General features: G+C 47.5%; 1 protein-coding gene across 2 annotated transcripts; it reads left to right on the forward strand.

Moving 5' to 3' along the window:
* Nucleotides 1-5329: 5329 nt before the first annotated feature.
* GPR3 (G protein-coupled receptor 3) lies at nt 5330-9379 on the forward strand. 2 transcript variants are annotated; one of them, XM_060275762.1, is made up of 2 exons: nt 5330-5665; nt 7006-9379. In XM_060275762.1, exon 2 carries the CDS (start codon nt 7022-7024, stop codon nt 8009-8011), a length of 990 nt encoding a protein of 329 aa, XP_060131745.1. In that variant the 5' UTR covers nt 5330-5665; nt 7006-7021; the 3' UTR covers nt 8012-9379. The 2 variants fall into 2 exon arrangements, with proteins under 2 accessions (XP_060131745.1, XP_060131746.1); XM_060275763.1 differs by lacking the exon at nt 5330-5665 and adding an exon at nt 5707-5776.
* Nucleotides 9380-16082: the final 6703 nt, after the last annotated feature.

A 16082-nucleotide genomic window follows, 5' to 3' on the forward strand; every position in this document is an offset into this window, starting at 1 on the left:
AATATCCAAGAGACAACGAGAAGCTGCAAAAAAAAGGAGGAGGAGGAGGAAAAATGGCCACTAAGTGCCATTTTTGCATAGTATTTATAGTATGCCATTTAAATGCATAATATTTAAAGCTGGGGAGAGATGAATATGGGGCAGGAAGAGAAGCCTCCTGCTCTGAAATCTGCCAGCTGAAGCAACGGCTTCATTTTGCTTGATGGTAAGGTGAGCCCTGGAACTAGCACTGCCTTTCATTCAGAGTTGCTGGGTCAAAGAATGGATATTCAGCACCACAGACAGCTCCCTGCTCTGTAGCTCTTGCAGAGCAACTTGAATCTTCAGCAGTGATCAAGATCCTGGGGCGGTTTGTTGTTAGCCTTGCAAACAGACCCACAGGCGACACCTACAACGGGATCAAGTGTCCAACCCCTTGTTTCATTTCAAGGCCAAAAAAATTAAAAATCCATTATGCATACGGGAGCACTCAAGATCATCATCCCGAAATACTTCAAAGGGTGTTCCTTCCACTGCCTGCCTGCTTTCTCTGGTGGGATCTAATTACACATGTATGGTGTGCAGTGGGCTATTATATAACTGGTGCTGTTTGATATTCTGCTGGCAGAAGCACCAGCTGAAGAAAAGAGAGAGATATTGCATTTCATTCGCTTCAGTGGTAGAGTCACTAGTTAAAAATATAAAGTAAAAAGATGGAGACAGATGATGCATCATAATCTTAATTAGGATGTTCTATTTTGAAAGATATTCCCCACCTCCACCCCCAGGAAAAGTTCTGAAAAGGAGTTATTTTAAACTGATGGTTGTCCACCCCATTCACTCTGAAGCACGAGCTTCCACTCTGCTTGAGATGTCTGTAGTAAGGGGAACTGGCGCACTCCAATGACTTATGTGACATAGAAAGGAAGTCTATCCTAAGGTCAGATTGACTCTGGTAGTTTGTCCTGGAGTAGGTATCTTAAAAGGTCATGAAAGAAAATTATATGGTTAAACTAAGAAGTCCCAAATAACAGGTCAATCCATTTCTCAATCTAGCTCAGTATTTTCTAATTCAGGCCTTCCAGATGTTGCTGAACTACAGCTCCTACCATCCCTGGCTATTGGCCATGCTTGCTGGGACTGATGGATTTCGTCATTCAGGGATGTCATAGAGCGCCAAACATTCCTCATACCTCATCTACTTGCACTGGCAACAAATCTTCAGGGTTTCTTGCAGAGTTCTTTCCCACTACTGCTACCTGTTCCTTTAAATGGAGATGGGAGGGACTGAGCCAGAGACCATTCTGCATGCAAAGCATGTACCACCAAGTAATGGTCCCTCCCAGATCTTTCTGGGCCTTAGACCCCAGAGGCAGCCTTATCACATGGCAAAGTAAGGCAGGCTCAGTGCAATATGCTCAAGCTGTCTTGTCCTAGTGAGCAGCCTGGCTGCCGAATTCTACACCAGCTGAAGTTTCCGAACTGGCTTCAGGTGCATTCCTACATATAATGTGTTGTAGTAATCTAACCCAGGGGTTACCAGAGCATAGAAAACAGAAGTTAGGCTATCTCTGTCCAAATAAGGGCAGCTGGGTCACCAGCCAAAGCTGATGGAATACACTACACACCACTGAGGCCACTTGAGTCTCAAGCAAGTACCCTCAAGCTACATATCTGCTCCTTCAGATGGAGTGTGACCCCATCAAGAGCAGGCAACCTGCCATCCATGCGGTCTAAGGAACCACCCACTAACAGCACCTCAGTCTTCAGGTTGTTGGTTCTCATCCAGTCCATTACCAAGGCAAGACAATGGTCCAGCACTTCCACTGCCTCACCTGTAGATGTAAAAGAGAAGTGGAACTGTGTGTCATCAGCATATTGCTGACAGCACACTCCAAAACTCTGGATAGCGCCACACAGCAGTTTCATATAGATGTTAGAGATTATAGGGGATAAAATTGAACCCTGGGGACTCCATGGGGATGAAAGGTACTCCCCAAGCATCACCCTCTGGAGAAGACCATCCATGTAGGACCAGAAGGATACCATGGTTGATGGTATTGAAAGCCACTGAGAAGTTGCGGAGAATTAATAGGGACACATTTCCCCTGTCTCTCCCAACAGAAGTCACCATGCATGGTGACCAAAGCAGTTTCTGTGCCAGAACCAGGCCTAAACCCTGATTGAAATGGATCTAGAAAATCAGTTTCCTCCAAGAGCGCCTGGATCTGGTTCTGTGACCATCCTCTCAAGAACCTTGCCCAAGAAGGGGAGATGGGCCACTGGACAGCAGAGTAGGAAGCAGACAGATCTAATCCTTGAGGCATGAGCACAAGGAAGGCCTCTGTAAGCCCCTCCGAGCTTCCTATAAGGTTTATGCATGGGGGGGGGGGAGTGTTAACATACATGTCAGATTTACATACCTGAGCAAGACTTGTTATTTAAGTTTACCTGGGCAAGCATGCCCAGGTAAAAAAAGTCTTTAGGAGGTGCCAAAAACTGTACAGCAAAGATGCCTGCCTTCTATCAATAGGCAGGGAGTTACACAGTGTATGTGCTGCCACACTTGCAAGTGTGAAAGAGTCACGTCTGCCAATCAAAGTGGGCATATATGGGGTAAAGCAATTATTCAAGGTCCCAAACTGTTAAGGGCTATATATAGTAACAGAGAAACCTTGAATTTCACCCAGCAGCTGATCACTGAGCAGAGGTGTAATATGCTGGCAAGGTTTCATTCCTGTCAGTAATCACATCACAGCATCCTGAACTGTTTTGGAATCCAACTACCATCAGCCCCAACTTGGAATGGCTGATGGCCAGTAATTATGGGAGTTGTAGTTCAAAGCATTTGCAGGACACCAGATTAAGGAAGGTTTCCCCAGAGCAGTGAGTTTTGCATTTCCAGCAGACTTTCCATGGTCTCATTTCACTGTCTTTAGTAGCCCAAGAGAGAGAGGCTGAAAATGTAGATTCAAGCATGTTTCCCTTTAGCTGCACAATGATGTAATGCAGCTAATGAAGGGGAATACAACTCTGTAGCAAATTACATGGAGACCGGGATTGACAATCAGGCAGTGATTGCAGCTCTGCAAAACACCATTACCAGCCAGAGTGCCTTGATTCTAAATTAGTCAAAGCCCTTGCTGCTGCTGTTTAAAAATGGACCTCCAAATGGATGAACAGTGCTGGAATAAAATGAGCTTGCTCCGTCCGATTTAGCGTCTATGAAGACTGATGAATAATATCCTTACATGACCACAGATATGAAGGGTTTCCCACAGGTAGCTGGTTGGCAGCTGTGAAAACAGGATGAAGGAAATCTACGAAGCTGCCTTACACTGGCTCAGAGTATTGGCCAGGCACCCCCAAACTGCAGCCCTCCATATGTTTTGGCCTACAATCCCATGATCCCTAGCTAACAGGACCAGTGGTCGGGGACGATGGGAATTGTAGTCCAAAACATCTGGAGGGCCGAAGTTTGGGGATGCCTGGTATTGGCTCCTCCAGCTCAGTACTGTCTACACTGACAATGATTGGTTTTCCAGGGTTTTACTCAGGGTATCACTCCCAGCCCTACCTGGAGATGCCGAAGACTGAATATGGGACCCACTGCATGCAAGACAGATGCTCTGCCACTGAGCTGCGGCCCTCCCCCAGTGCAGGATTAGATGGCCCATTGGCCTGATCTAGCAGGCTCCTTTTATGTTCTTGCTTAAGGCTCGTTCAGAAGGCCAGATTTGGTCACAAAACCTTTTAAAATCAACTCAGGAGGTATTAACACAATGTCCCACAACAGAGCAGAGGTGGTTGGACTACAACTCCCATCCACCCTAAGAGGCCTTGCTGGCTGGGGCTGATTTAAGTTGTGGTTCCAATAGCATCTGGGGGGGGGGCACAATTCCCCTACCCCTGTCACACAGGCTCATGCAGGACTATACCCAAAGACTTCAGACAAGGAGCACAGGCAGAAATCCAGCATCTAAGTACAAAGTAAATTGAGGTAAAGCGTTGATCAGTACAACCATCCCATGGAGAGATGTTCATGCTCTCAACTTGAAGGACAACACTCAGTGTGGCAGATGATTCATAATGCCCTCGGTGGGAGATAAAAGGAGAGGGAATCTCCATGTTCTGACTTCCACATTTGCTTGGGAATGAGGTTTAGGGCAGTGTTTCTCAACCTTTTTTGGGCCACGGCACACTTGTTCCGTGAAAAAAATCACGAGGCACACCACCATTTAAAAAGTTAAGAAATTTAACTCTGTGCCGCCCTATATTATAATTATGACTGTAAGAAACACTTGCCAAATATTGCTTTCCGGCGGGTCAGTGTTGAGTATTGGCGGCCGCCAGGCTCGTTTGCACTGAGCTTTGGGAAAGAGGAGGAGAAATATTGCTTTCCGGCGGGTCAGTGCTGTTTATTGCCGGCCGCCAGGCACGTGACAATGCAAATCGCCCTTCTCGTCGCCGCACACCAGCCAGCGTCTCGCGGCACACTAGTGTGCCGCGGAACAGTGGTTGAGAAACGCTGGTTTAGGGACATATACAGATCTATATCTGGAACTAGGGTGGGAGAAGACAGGTAGCACCTCCTATTCGCCATGGGGGGGGGGGCTGCCAAGAGGACAGCAGATCTGGCCTCCAAGGAGTTTGCCACAGCTGTTGCTGTCACTGTGGTAGCAGGCAATGTATTTCTTGGAGGCTAGATCGGCTGCCCTGATGGATTCTGCTGCCTGAGGCACTTGCCTCACCTTGCCACATGGGTGGGTCAGACCTGAGGCTCGAAATGTTTTGCCCCGTTCATGCCTCATCCTCATAGAGACCCAACCTGGCGCATCATGAACCAGCCACACCACCAGCTCTTCCCACCATTATGTCCTTGGACCAGAGGCAGATTTAGGGCAGCATGACTGGTTCCACTGCACTGGGCACCTAGCCTAGCGGGTGCCACAACTATGACATAGTGAATTGAACAGAAGACAAGGCGAGAGGGTGGGAGGTGCCGAATTTTTGAGCCAGCATAGGGTACTCCTGATATTTGAAAGACTAAAATCCGGCCCTGCTTGGACCACAGTGCTGCTCCCGGTTGGGGAATCCTGGGGCTGGGGAGCCTCTTCCTGCCCCCCTCCTTCCTTCACAATTCCTTTTCCATAGAGGACTTTGGAAGGACAGGGTGGGCGGAAGGAGGAGGAGGAGGGCACCTGCTGGTTACGCATCAAGAGCCCCAGCGGTGCTGTCTATTATTATTATTTTGCATACATTCCCTTTTTTATGAATGGAATTCTCCAGCCTTACTATGCGCGCGCCCCTATCCTCTGCAGCCAGGTGATTGGCTCCCGCCGCCCATTGACGTCACCCGGGAGAAAGACATGCGAAGTGAGGAGGAGCCGCCCCAGCCCCGAAGCCTGAAGTGTGAGTCACCCTCAAAAAGGGGGCTTGTTCAAGTATAACTCCGCGCTTCTCCTTGCCAGTCTGCCAGCCAGCCAGCCTCACTGCTCTTCGGATTGCAGCTGCAACGGAGCCTGCAGTCCGCAGCCCTCCTGGTATAGGAGGACCGCGGGTATCTGCATTGAGAGAGGCGGATTCCTTGTCCTGCAGCCACCCAATCGGACGCGCAAGGCAGCGGACCCCCCTCCCCTCCATCCCGATTGAATGTGCAGCCTCCTGTTCTGGAACATCACCCGAGGTAAGTGCCGGTGCCGCCGCCGCCGCCGCCGCCCTCCTCTTTTCCGCAGTATTTGACATGCTCAGGACAGACCAGCTTCTCTGCATCAAAGCCCCTTTCCCAATGCAAAAGGTGAGACCCCCTCCCCCCAAAAAAAATCCATTTAAAAATTAAGCCTTAGAGCTGCAATCCTGTATGCTTTTACCTGGGAGGAAGCCTCAGTGAACTAAATAGGACTGACTTCTGAGTAGACCTGGACAGGGTTGCAGACATGCCATACATTTAAAGGACACCCCCAAAAAGACTCCTGGGAACTGTAGTTTGTTAAGGGTGCTGGGAATTGTAGCTCTGTAAGGGGTATGGTGTGCATGCATTCTTAATCCCCCGGCAAAAGAGAGGAAGGGGTTTAGAAGCATCCAAACCTCTGTCTCACTTTCTCACCCACATATAGCATTCCCCACTATAGCCCCCCTGTCTCCAGGAAGCAAACCAGAATGTAGCTCTGCAATATGAATTTGGGGGAAATAATTTCTAATAGATAACTGCCTGAATTTTTCTAGGCACAACATGGCATGATGACCAAATAGACTGAATGTTGGGGGTTAGTACAACAGACAAGCAAAGAAGAAAAGGGAGCAAAACCGGGTCTTTGGCATATGTAATAACAATGTCAGCTCCGTGGCAAAGGCTGAGGTGAGCAGGCTGGTGCCAGACCTTACAAATCCACCGGTGATACTTTTGGTGCCAAAAGATTGTAATCAGCCTAAGGGTTGTGCTGAAAGGCATCATTGCCATCTTACAGTTTTCCATTATAGTCTTGCGTAAACTTTGGGGAAAGTTGGTGATTTGAGAGAGCTCAGTTTGTGTGTGTTTTGGGCAAGGGAGGGGGTGAAGGAAGGAAGGGAGATTATTGCCAGGTACGCAGTGATGATGTAATCTGGGGAAGCGTACGTTGACCAGAAACAATAGTGGCATTTTGTTTACTATCCTTTATCTTGATGGCTTTATTTGAGAAAAAAGGAAGGAGGGGGGGGGGAATGATGGCAAACAGTGACAGGCCCTTGCCAGAAATATCCCATCCAGAGACCATAGATAAGAAGCATGCAGCCATCACGTGCAACAGGGGTGGCATTTTGATGGGCACTCCTACCACCAGCAGCAAACTTCAGCACTGAAAGGTAGCCTGTTCACCTCTGCCTCGATTTCCACCACCATTAAAAGGCTGGAGTTCGTTCTAATACCCCCACCCACCCACCTCCATCAACACACACACACCCTCTGGTCCCAAGACACTTACAAACACCTGCCAATTTCCACCATGTCTCAGAGGATGCTAAGTGGGTGTTTTTGTGCCACTGCAGGTCACCAGAGGACAGCATGAAAGAGGAGGTACGCCTCAATGCCACTGAAGACCAGCAGCCCGGCTGGTTCCTGCCCAGCAATGGCAGCAGCAATTCCCTGTATCTCTCCGAAGCTCCTCCTCCTCTTCCCTTGAATCCTTGGGACGTTGTGCTTTGCGTTTCCGGGACCATCATCTCCTGCGAGAATGCCATTGTGGTGGCCATCATTTTCTACACCCCTGCCTTCCGGAATCCGATGTTCCTCCTGATAGGGAGCTTAGCCACCGCAGACCTGCTAGCCGGCTTGGGCCTCATCTTCCACTTTGCCTTTGTTTACTGCATCCAGTCCCAGGTGGTGAACCTCATCACAGTGGGCCTCTTGGTGTGCTCCTTCACTGCCAGTGTGGGCAGCCTCCTGGCCATCACCATAGACCGGTACCTGTCCCTCTACAATGCGCTGACGTACTATTCAGAACGGACGGTGACCCGGACGTACATCATGCTCATCCTCACCTGGGGGGTCTCCATCTGCTTCGGACTGCTGCCCGTCATGGGCTGGAACTGCCTGAAGGATCACTCCACCTGCAGCATCGTCAAGCCGCTGACCAAGAACAACCTCATCATCCTCTCCATCTCCTTCTTCATGATCTTTGCCATGATGTTGCAGCTCTACGTGCAGATCTGCAAGATCGTCTGCAGGCATGCACAGCAGATTGCCCTCCAGAGACACTTCTTGGCCACTTCGCACTACGTCACCACCAGGAAAGGCATCTCCACCTTGGCTGTCATCCTGGGGACTTTTGCTTCCTGTTGGCTCCCCTTTGCCATTTACTGCCTCCTCGGAGATTACACGTACCCAGCTCTCTACACCTATATGACAATACTCCCGGCTACCTACAATTCCATGATCAACCCTGTGATCTATGCCTTCAGGAACCAAGAAATCCAAAAAGTCTTGTGGACTATCTGCTGCGGCTGCATTTCTTCCACCATGCCTTTCCGATCCAGATCGCCCAGTGACGTCTGAGTCATCACACTCCCAAGGATCCTGCGCTGCTCAAAGACTAATTCGCAAAAATCCTTCCCCCCTCCTTCATTTCTTCCCTTCCTAATGTCCTTTCCCTCATGTGAGTGAACTTGCCGTTTTGTCTTTTTATTTATTTTTCACTTAGGGAAAGAAGAGAGAAATATATATCATTTATTTTTTTAATTCATACATTTTAAAAAAAACTCAAATGTGTTTCGGACAGATTGGTGTGTGTGTGTGTGTGTGTGTGTGTGTGCGTGCGCGTGCGTGCGCGTGCGTGTCTGTGTGTTAGTTACATGTCCAAAATCTGATGTCAGTTGTTTGTTTGAGATCTTTGTAATGCATTATTTTCTTAAATGGGAAGAAACCTCAAGACCTTTTGACCTTGCTTTTTGAGTTCCTACAGCCTTAATTACCTCAGATCTTCAGAAAATATTTTTCTACATTTAGACAAATTCCATTGTATCCCCCTCTCCATCTTTTATTTCTCCTACCCCACCCAACTGAAGGAAGAAGAGAGAGACCCGAAATTCGCCAGCTTCTAAAATAAATGTACACATTATTTATTTGTATTTTCCAGCTTTTAGACACAAAATAGATTTTCCCCTGTTCTGTATTTTGCTGCCCTCTGGTGTTCATTCTGTTTTAATGCACATAAAAATACGAAGGTGGGTGAACAGGGAGAGAGGAGGGTTATTTTGCATGTCTAGCAAAGCCAGTATTAACAAATGGAATGTATAACTATTAGCTATAAACAATGTGAGTTGAAAGAGATTAATATGTTGCTAGGGCTACAATCCTAGACACATTTACCAGAGAGCAAGTCCCACAGAACTCAGTGGGACTTACATCTAAGTAGGCATGCCTAGGATCATGCTGTCATGAACCTCAGAGGTAATACTCTAAAATAAGTGATTTAAGGATCACAGTCATTGCACTAGAAACTGTCATGCACAGGAGAAGAGGGGGCATTTCTGACTATGGGGAAACAGAAAAGCCAACATTGAAAACCATGGATCACATAGTCTATAAATCAACCTTTCTCAACCTGGTGCCCTCCAGATGTTGTTGGGCAAAAGCTCCCATTGTCCCAAGCATTGGCCATCTGGGGGGGTTATGTCGAGTAACATCCAGGAAGGGGCTGGGGCAAGCTGATCTATATACTTTATTTCCTCCCCTGCTCCTCTGAATTTGCACAAATCCTGGCAAGGACATTAATGTAACAAGGCACTTTTGGAAATCTGATGTTTTTACTACTGCGTTGCAGAGCAGCTTATAGAAAAGGCTCTGTATGAGTTGAGAAGTACTGTACACTTTTGTTTACAGCCATCAGAGAAATAAAGATAATTTTGTGATACACATGGCTGCGTGCTGTTTTGGGGGTGGGGTGGGGTGGGGTGGTTGTTGTTTTGCAGATGGCAGAGGTTGCTCCAGGGCCAGCTGCAGAGACCGAAAGGGCTCCTGTGCCGATGCTGCGCATTCTCACCCCTAAACCTGTTGCTTCCCCCTGCCTTGCACCCACAAACAGCAGCCTACTTAGTCATTTCAGGTTGAAAACACCTTGACAGCAAAAACTCATTTTGGATATGAAACTCTGCGAGTTGAGTCACAGCTATCTTTTCCATAAAGCAATTGCCAGCAAAGTATTGCCCCGACACTCCTGCACAGAGCTACCGGTATTCTTGTCACTGAGAAAGTAGGCTTTTACATGCAAAGACAGTGGGGCATGCTGTTCATTTCAGATCTTCATTTCATGGTCTTATAGGCCATGTACAAGGTCCTTTTTTAAAAACAGCTGTGTGTGTTACTTCAAGCTGTGAAGCACACAACTAACATGCCCCTTCTCGGCCCAAAGTAGTATCTGGGGTTGCCAACATGGTGCCCATTGGCACACATGCGCCCCCCCCCCCGAGGCCCCCAGGGTCCCTCCCCACCCTTCTTCCCACTGAAGGCTTCAAACTAACATCCCACTGGAGCTAACAGAACGGGTAGTGGAGTGTGTTTTGTTGTGGTGGGGTTCCCACAACATCTCTCTGACTTGCAAAGATCCCTACAAGATCCAAAAGGTTATGTGACCTCTGCTTCACAACTACTTGTTCACCCCAAGGGGGAAAAGAAATACTTTGAGAATGTGCAGTTTTCATTTAAGACTCTCTCAAATGATAGCATTGTGGTGACGGCAGTTTACTGCTGCTTCTGCCACGCAAAACCACATGGGTTATATCCAATGCAGCGCTGAGTAATTTGTTCCAGCAATGCAAGGATTTGCACGTGTGCAACAGAACTTCCCCTGCTTCTTCTGCCTGCCATGTGCCCCCTAAATCTGTTCTGGGTTTTCCCCCAACCCTCCGGAGCAGGTTTGGGGAGGGCAGGGGGCATGTGCAGGAGGAAGAGGAGGGCGGGGAGTTCCATTGCACAAGTGTAAATCCTCGTGCTAGTGGAACGAGAGCACCAGACAGCTCCCTTTGTCTTAGAAATGAGCATTTTTATTTCTTATTTTTGGTAGAAAAGGCCAACATGTTTCTAAAAGGAAAAATAAGAAAAGGAGCATCTGTAATCATTTACACAACTATAGAATATTTCATATAAGATGGAGAAAGGGAGATGGGGTGATCAGCCCCAGCACAGGCCCAAGCTGGATCAAGTGCTGATCCAGGGCCTGTTTTCAGATCATTTGCTGCTCTCTGTGCTGTCACTTGCAGGGTGGGGGGCCCTAGAGTTTGTGGCTCTGGCCAGACCAAGCAAGGGGAGCATAGGGTTGGGACACTCTTTGACCGATTGTGTTCATTGGCCCCGAGTGGGAAAACCAGCAGAGCAAAGCCAAATTGCCCACCATTTCCTGGGAACTCCTAGCCACATTAGTGTGTTGCAGCAAAAACAAGGAAGGGTCTTCCACTGCACCTGAAAGCCTGAACAGATCTACTGGATCATACTCTGATAGACCAGCAATCCACAAATCAGCACATCAGAGTCAAGTACCCCCAACCCACAGGTGAGCTGAACACTTGACCTACTGCCACCCTAGAGGTCTTATTTCCACAGCAGTTTTTGAGGAGGTAAAAAATTGCAGAAGAGAATCCTTCTGCTTCTCATTTTCGCCAAACCCCATCCAGATGAGAGAAGGCCCTGCCTCTCTCCCAAGTCACCTGTGCATGCCGGAAGATATGGGGAAGCAAACTGGTGGTGATCACAAATAATGGTTACCTAGTAAGCCAAGCTAACACATGTGGACCTTTGGTACACACTTAACCCTTTAGAGGTCATCGACATCAATGGCACCAGATTTAACTGTATGATGATTTGGAAATTCATCAGCCTCATGCAATGAGAAGCAGCTCCATCAAAATAACAGCTCCACTGGGCTCTTCCTGCCCCTGAACTGCTTCCATAGCAGCTGGCCATTATAAGAGCTACTATTCTTTAACTTAAAGAATGTGTGTGTCCCCCCCTCTTCCCTCCCCATCCCCTTTTGTGTTGCGTCTTTTAGATTAAAATCCTTTCTTGTTTTAATCAAATGATGGTAAGTTCCTCTGGGAGCCTTTTTGGCTGAATAGCAGGTTAAACATTCTCTAGAGAAGAAATTTGCAGACAGATATTATCTTACATCTGATGAAGACGGGCTCTAGTCCACAATGCTGTAAGACTCCGTTGTCTTTGGACACAAAGAGTTACTTCTAGAGTGACATTTCAGACCGGCTCCTGTGTCAGTATAACATTGCTCTGGCAAGGAGGGGGCGTAAGCTAAAACACTGCAATCTGATTCAATGGAGAGAGATGAAACACATTGACTCACCCCCTCATCCCTATTCCACTGCAATGGAGCCCAGGATTCCGTCTAGCCCAGGCATCCCCAAACTTCGGCCCTCCAGACTACTATTCCCACCATCCCTGACCACTGGTCCTGTTAGCTAGGGATCATGGGAGTTGTAGGCCAAAACATCTGGAGGGCCGCAGTTTGGGGATGCCTGGTCTAGCCTGACACTTACCGTATATTCCGGCGTATAAGACGACTGGGCGTATAAGACGGCCCCCAACTTTTCCAGTTAAAATATAGAATTTGGGATAAACTCACCGTATAAGAAATATGACCCGGCGTATAAGACGACCCCCGACGTTTGAGAAGATTTTCCTGGGTTAAAAAAGCAGTCTTATACGCAGGAATATACAGGAATCACAGCACATGTGTGGTCCCAGGAAACCACCTGATTATACTCAGTTGCTAATTGTCCTGAGCCCCCGGGCCTACCTGGCAGCCAGACAGTGTGCTAAGGCCAAGTTCAAAATCAGAGGGTCAATCAGCATCCGCAAACTCCACAATCGAAGATCCAAAGTTGAAAGGCTGAAGGTCAGGAAACGGGGTTCAGTGTCAATCCAAGTCTGAAGTCAGGATGCAGTGCAGTGTCAAGCCCAAAGTACAGTCCCATGGAGGTCCAGGAGTATCCAAGGTCCATCAACATGGGCAGTTGAGCAGACACAGCATATCAGCTCTTTTCCCCTTTGGTACTTTGCATGCTGATCGCAGCATCTGGGCTTGACGAGGCAGGTAACCCTCACCTGTTGTTCCAAGCCAGCTCCACCTGAGGAATCACACCCCTCCTCCCAGAACTAGCGAGCCCCACCTGGCCCCTTGCCTGCCTCAGCCTCCTGGAGCACCCTGCCTGTTGCTCCCTGCACCTCAGAGCCTGCTGTGTTCAGGGAGACAGGGGCTCCTCTGGCTCTGGTGATGGGTCCTGCTGCTCTGATTTCTGTGCACCGACTCCCATCCACCTGTCCTCCTCTGCCACCCTGTGAGTACTTCCTATACTAACATCTCCTTCCCCATCCCCAGCTTGCCCTCGTTTCTACCAGTCCTGGCTAAACCCCTCGCTGAGATCCTCCTCCTCCTCCTCCTCCTCCTCCTCCTCCTCCTCCTCCTCCTCCTCCCCCCCTTCCCCGTAGTCCTGCCAGTTCATGGCACTAATCTTTGTATGCAATCCAATAAATGCAGAGTCAGCAGCATATTTAAAATATTGAAAATTATTAAAATTAACAAAAGCATTTGATTTTGTATCTCATCATGGATATCCGAAACACCCTTAAAATAGAACTGCCATATCACATATTCACATCCGGGAATCAGACTGCCAAAAAGGAATCTGGGAGGATTTTCGCTGAATCGGCAAAGTGTCCCAGGAAACCCGGAGGTATGGCAAGTAGGGCGAAACCCGGAGGTATGGCAAGTAGGGAAAAAATGCTTTAAGAATTGAAAACCATCCCCAAAACTTAAATTTATTGGGGATAAATATTTGGGAATCAACAGATTCTCACTGTTGGGAATATGGCAACCCTGCAAAACAACAACAACAACAGCAACAGCAACAGCAACAGCAAGGAACACAGGGAATCATCAAAAGAAGAAGGGGGGGCGGGATTGTGGAAACCTTGTCACTGAAAACATCACCCTTCCTGCAAGGAGAGGGATGAAGCGCTGACCTCATCCTGCATCCATGCTGTGAAAGTTTGGTCCTTCCTGTTCTTTTAAGGCAGCTGCTCCATGGAGAATCGGCTCCAGACCTTCAGATCGGAGCAAACTGTTCAGAGAGAGATTAGAAACCAAACACCTCTGTAGAAGAAACAGTACTTTCCAACGGAAAAGATGAGAATCACATTAATTTCCTGAAGAGGAGGCAACAGTTTCTTCATGTAGCCAACTTACTTTTCTTTTTAATTAAAACAGAGGGAGCCTAACAGCATGATTCCACCCCCCCCCAAACCAAGGAAATGTGGTGTGCCCCTAAGCCTTTTGAAATCAAGGAACTTGGGCCCATCGTGGCTACTAATCACGATGGCTACATTACCTCCAGAACCAGACCTTTGAAAGCCAGCTGCTGGGAATCACAGGTGAGGAGGGTGTTATTTCCCTGATGTTACATTCTTGGGCTTCCCATAGGCACCTGGTTGGCCATGGTGAGAACAGGGTGCTGGACTAGGATGAGAACGGGAAGAACAGGGGGCTTCCGGTCCAGCGCCAGCACCGATCGGCGGGGTTTTTGTCTCGCTCCGAGACAGCCCGTCTCTGCTAGAGGAGGGAGGGCAGCGAGAGCAACGCTGCACCCCATAGAACCCCGGGTCGAGCGTCCCGGGGGCAAAACTGCTCGGCAGAGCCCCAAACCGGACTCCCCAACTATCCGGCTGCCCTAATAAGAGCGCCGGAGTGAGAAGGGTCGAAGTCGCGGGGGCCATTTTGAGCACCATCGTCGCTCTAGCGGAGAGAAGCTCCGAGCCGGAGGCGGAGAGCGCTGGATTCTTCCAAAAGAAAGAATTAGAAATCAAGACTGTAAGTAAGCTTTCAAATTTGGATTGGATATTGAATATTAATTTGGATTAATTTGGATTTGGGAGAGAGGGACACAAAACGGAAGCCACCCCCTCCCACCGGCGGCTAAGGAACAGTAAAATAAATACCCGAAGCCACGAACTGAATGGTTAAAAGGTATCCTCAAAGACATAAAAAAGTTCTCCCCTGGATGCAGGGTAAAAGGGGAGAAGGACGATTCCCTGCAGAAAGATGAAAAAGAATGAGGAAAGCCTTTTGTTTCCCCGGGAGCCGGCAGCCCAGACAACCAAGTGAGCTGACGAGGACTTATAAATGAGCTTTATTTCATTTAGACTTTTAAGAAGTTAGAAGTATATGCTTTTGAAATGTTTGGATTGTGAAATGTTGGTTTGGATCTTTGTGAATTTGGAATTGGAAAATGCAACTACTTTGCTGAGACTGGGAAAATAAGCAGCGACCATTTTCCACCCCACACGATAAGTAGTGACCTTGACAAGATGGAACTATGTCAACAAAAAGGTACTCGCCTGAGTTCCAGCGGATTGTTTTGACAGCCATGTGGGAACTAAAAATAGGACTATGCCGAGATGAGATTCAACAGCAAGAACTAAAGCAGCAATTTCAGATGGTGATCGCTGAATATGATTTTTCAGATGATGAAGATACGGAAATGGAAATGGAAGAGGAAGATAGTGACAATGACAGTGACAGCAATCTGGATGATTTTGACAATGAGGTGGATTCTGATTTGCAGCATGAAGATAACAATGATGATGACTGGGACAATACAACACAAAATGAAGCACACCACAAGGGAAAAGTTGACATTGTTTTACAAAAAGAGAAGCGGAGTACCCCTCCTTTGAGGAGGGAACGACAGGAACCAATGGAATTACAGATTTCCCACAAGGAGAAGGACATGAACAACTTAAGAAGGGGAGAAACTCAGGGGGCCCTCATGGATATCTGGGGGGCAAAACATTGGAAAAAGGGGGTGGGGTGAAGGAAGAATGGGAGTGTAATTATTAGGATGGATTATCAAGATCAAATTAGGATTGTCGATTACGGAACTTGCTGGATTGGAGGGAGGTAGCCGGAATTTGGGGAAGAAAGGTTATATTGGGATTTGTTAGAGTGCAAGAGTTGATTATGGGAAAAGTTAAAATAAAAGAAGTCTAGGGATTTAAAAAATTTAAGAAGTCTATTGGGGGGGGGAAATTAGGCGAGGGAAGAAAAATTGGATTATGAATTATAGGGATTAAGAGATTTAGTGAAAATGGTATTAGCTAAGTTTAAAAAAATTTATGAAGAGGAAAAGTAAGCAGTTTATAGATAAGGAAACTGTTAAAGAGGATAGTAAAGGGATGAAAACCGGGAAAGGGGGGAGGTAGGGGAAGCCCACAAAATATGGTTTATTAATGTAAATTTGAAAAAGATTGTTTTTATTATTGTTTTCTGTCTTTTTTCTTTTCTATCATTTTTTCTGAATTTTTTTCTTTTTTTTAGTATAGATTTTTTCTTTCTGGATAGCTGGGTGGTTGTCTCTCTGCTTTCTGACCCTGGAGCTCTCTGGTGGCAGGAGGGGACTCTGGGGGAGGGGGGGGACATAAACTCAACCACAAAATGGACCATCTTCAACTGCCCGCCTGCATGGGATTCTCCTGTGGCAGGGGAGGGCCCATGGGAGGGGGGTGGAAAGAAGGTGGAAAATCTGTCTATGTAAGCGTCTTTCTTATATATATCTTTTTTGTAATC

Source organism: Zootoca vivipara, chromosome 6 (genome assembly GCF_963506605.1).
Source record: "Zootoca vivipara chromosome 6, rZooViv1.1, whole genome shotgun sequence".
Lineage (NCBI taxonomy): Eukaryota > Metazoa > Chordata > Lepidosauria > Squamata > Lacertidae > Zootoca > Zootoca vivipara.

Coding starts and splice junctions, on each gene's coding strand:
- GPR3 (XM_060275762.1), top strand. CDS start 7,022: ATGAAAGAGGAGGTACGCCTCAATGCCACTGAAGACCAGCAGCCCGGC.